This window comes from Chrysochloris asiatica, unplaced genomic scaffold, assembly GCF_000296735.1.
Source record: "Chrysochloris asiatica unplaced genomic scaffold, ChrAsi1.0 scaffold00045, whole genome shotgun sequence".
Taxonomy (NCBI): domain Eukaryota; kingdom Metazoa; phylum Chordata; class Mammalia; order Afrosoricida; family Chrysochloridae; genus Chrysochloris; species Chrysochloris asiatica.
In genome coordinates, this window is record NW_006408563.1 from 17,009,800 (window position 1) to 17,011,875 (window position 2,076).

The window sequence follows — 2,076 nt, forward strand, 5'->3', positions numbered from 1 at the left end:
AAGGTGGAGGGTCAGAGAAAAAGAGGAAGACCCCCAACGAGATGGATCAGCCAGGTGGCATCATTGATGGCGTCAAGTGTGGCAGCGGTGGTGGGGTTGGCCCAGGATCGGACATTGTTTCGTTCTGCTGTGCATGGGGTCGCTATGAGTCGGTTCCGACTTGATGGCATCTGACAACAACAACAAAAAGAGAATCCAGAGGAAAAAGCAAGCAAAGGATAGAATCCTGGAGTGAACTAGCAAAAAAAAGTTGCCATGGAGTCGATTTTGACTCTTGATGACCCTACATATGTCAGAATAGAACTGTGCTCCATAGACAAGAAAAGTATAGTTTACTTCTGTTTTCCCACCTATAAAACTAGAATGATGGCTGTCTCTTTTTATATATGCTATGACTGTTAGAATTACAGGAGTTCAATAAGCATTCATTGAGTCAGAACCAACTCCACAGCACTTAACAACAGCAAACAACAGTAAATGTTAGTTGGTGCTACTTTAACAAGTGGTCAATTAAAATAATTTGTGTTGTAGACTTTTCTTTCTGATTTTTTCAGGAATTATCTCCAACTTCAGATACAAACTTAGTTCGATCCTTAATGAATCTAATAGACTGTTTTATGGATGATTTTGCGGATGAAGCCAAAGTAAGAGACAGAAATGATCGAGAAACTTACTCTTTACTTGAGGTAAGACCCATTGCCCTTTGTGTCAGACAGATAGTCACTTTATGTTTTTCCCAAAGTTTCCTAACTAATGAACCTGGACTTGAAGGCTGGGCAGTGGGTTGTAACGGAACAGTGAGGAAAACTATATCCAACAAACCAGGTGCTGGTGGGGAAGCTCTTATCTAGCTGTTCCATTGTATCATGAGGTTTACATGAAGCCCCGTGATCACCTCAGGTGTTCTGCTGAATCTTGATCATTGGACCAGTCTCAGCAGTGATTGACCCCTAAAATGTCAGTGACCAATTATTGACAAGATTCCTTTCCCCTCCAGTCTCCAAATCATAATATCTTTTCTTCCCTTCTTCATGAGATATAAATTAATTTTTATATATGCTATATTAGTGGTTACGAATCGGGCTGCGAACCTTAAGGTCAGCGGTTCGAAACTACCAGCTGCTCCGCAGGAGAAAGATCAGGCTTTCTACTCCCGTAAAGATTTACACCCTTGGAAACCCTGTACAGGGTCGCTATGGGTCGGACACGACTCAACGGCACTTAACAACAACAACAACAATATTATTAATAAGGAGCTCTGCTAGCGTAGTGGTTACGAATCGGGCTATGAACCGCAAGGTCAGCAGTTTGAAACTACTAGCTGTTTAGCGGGAGAAAGATGAGACTTTCTGCTCCCGTAAAGATTTATAGCCTCAGAAACCCTGTACAGGGTTGCTATGAGTCAGTACCGACTCCATGGCACACAACAACAACAACAACAATATTATTACTAAGGGAGTCCTGGTGTGGCACTGTGGGTTAATGCGCCAGACTGCAAAGTCGTTTGAACTACAAAGTAGGTGGTTCAAGCTTACCAGCTGCTCCTTAGAAACCCTATACAGGGTTGCTATGGGTCAGAATCGACTTAATGGCACTTCATAACAATATGTTATTATTAAGGAACTCTGGTAGTGTAGTTGTTATGAATCGGACTGCGAACCTCAAGGTCAGCAGTTCGAAACTACCAGCTGTTCTGCAGGAGAAAGATGAGGCTTTCTGCTCCCATAAAAATTTACAGCCTCAGAAACCCTGTACAGGGTTGCTATCAGTCGGTACCAACTGGCATATAATCACCACCACCATATTATTAATATTATGTATTTGTATTAATTGTGTAGTTATGTAATAAGTATCGCTGGTGGCACTATGGTTAAGGACTCAGCTGGTGGTGTTTGAACCCACCAGCAACTCTGTGGAGGAACAGACCTGGTAATCTGCTCCCATAAGGATTGTTGTTGTTGTTAAGTACCATCGAGTCAGTTCCAACCCAGAGCGACCTTGTGTAGGGTTTCTGAGGAACAGTCGGTAAGCTTGAAACTGCTGACCTGGAGATTCAAACCGACTTTGCAGCACAGT

The 2,076-nt window shown here is 42.7% G+C and overlaps 1 protein-coding gene across 1 annotated transcript in view; it reads left to right on the forward strand.

Moving 5' to 3' along the window:
• The window catches only part of DNAH7 (dynein, axonemal, heavy chain 7), a 324,797-nt gene that overhangs the window by 140,681 nt on the left and 182,040 nt on the right, over positions 1-2,076 (forward strand). The window contains exon 34 of the mRNA XM_006862048.1: positions 555-686. Within this exon, the coding sequence (XP_006862110.1) occupies positions 555-686 (132 nt within the window). The remainder of the gene's footprint in view (positions 1-554; positions 687-2,076) is intronic.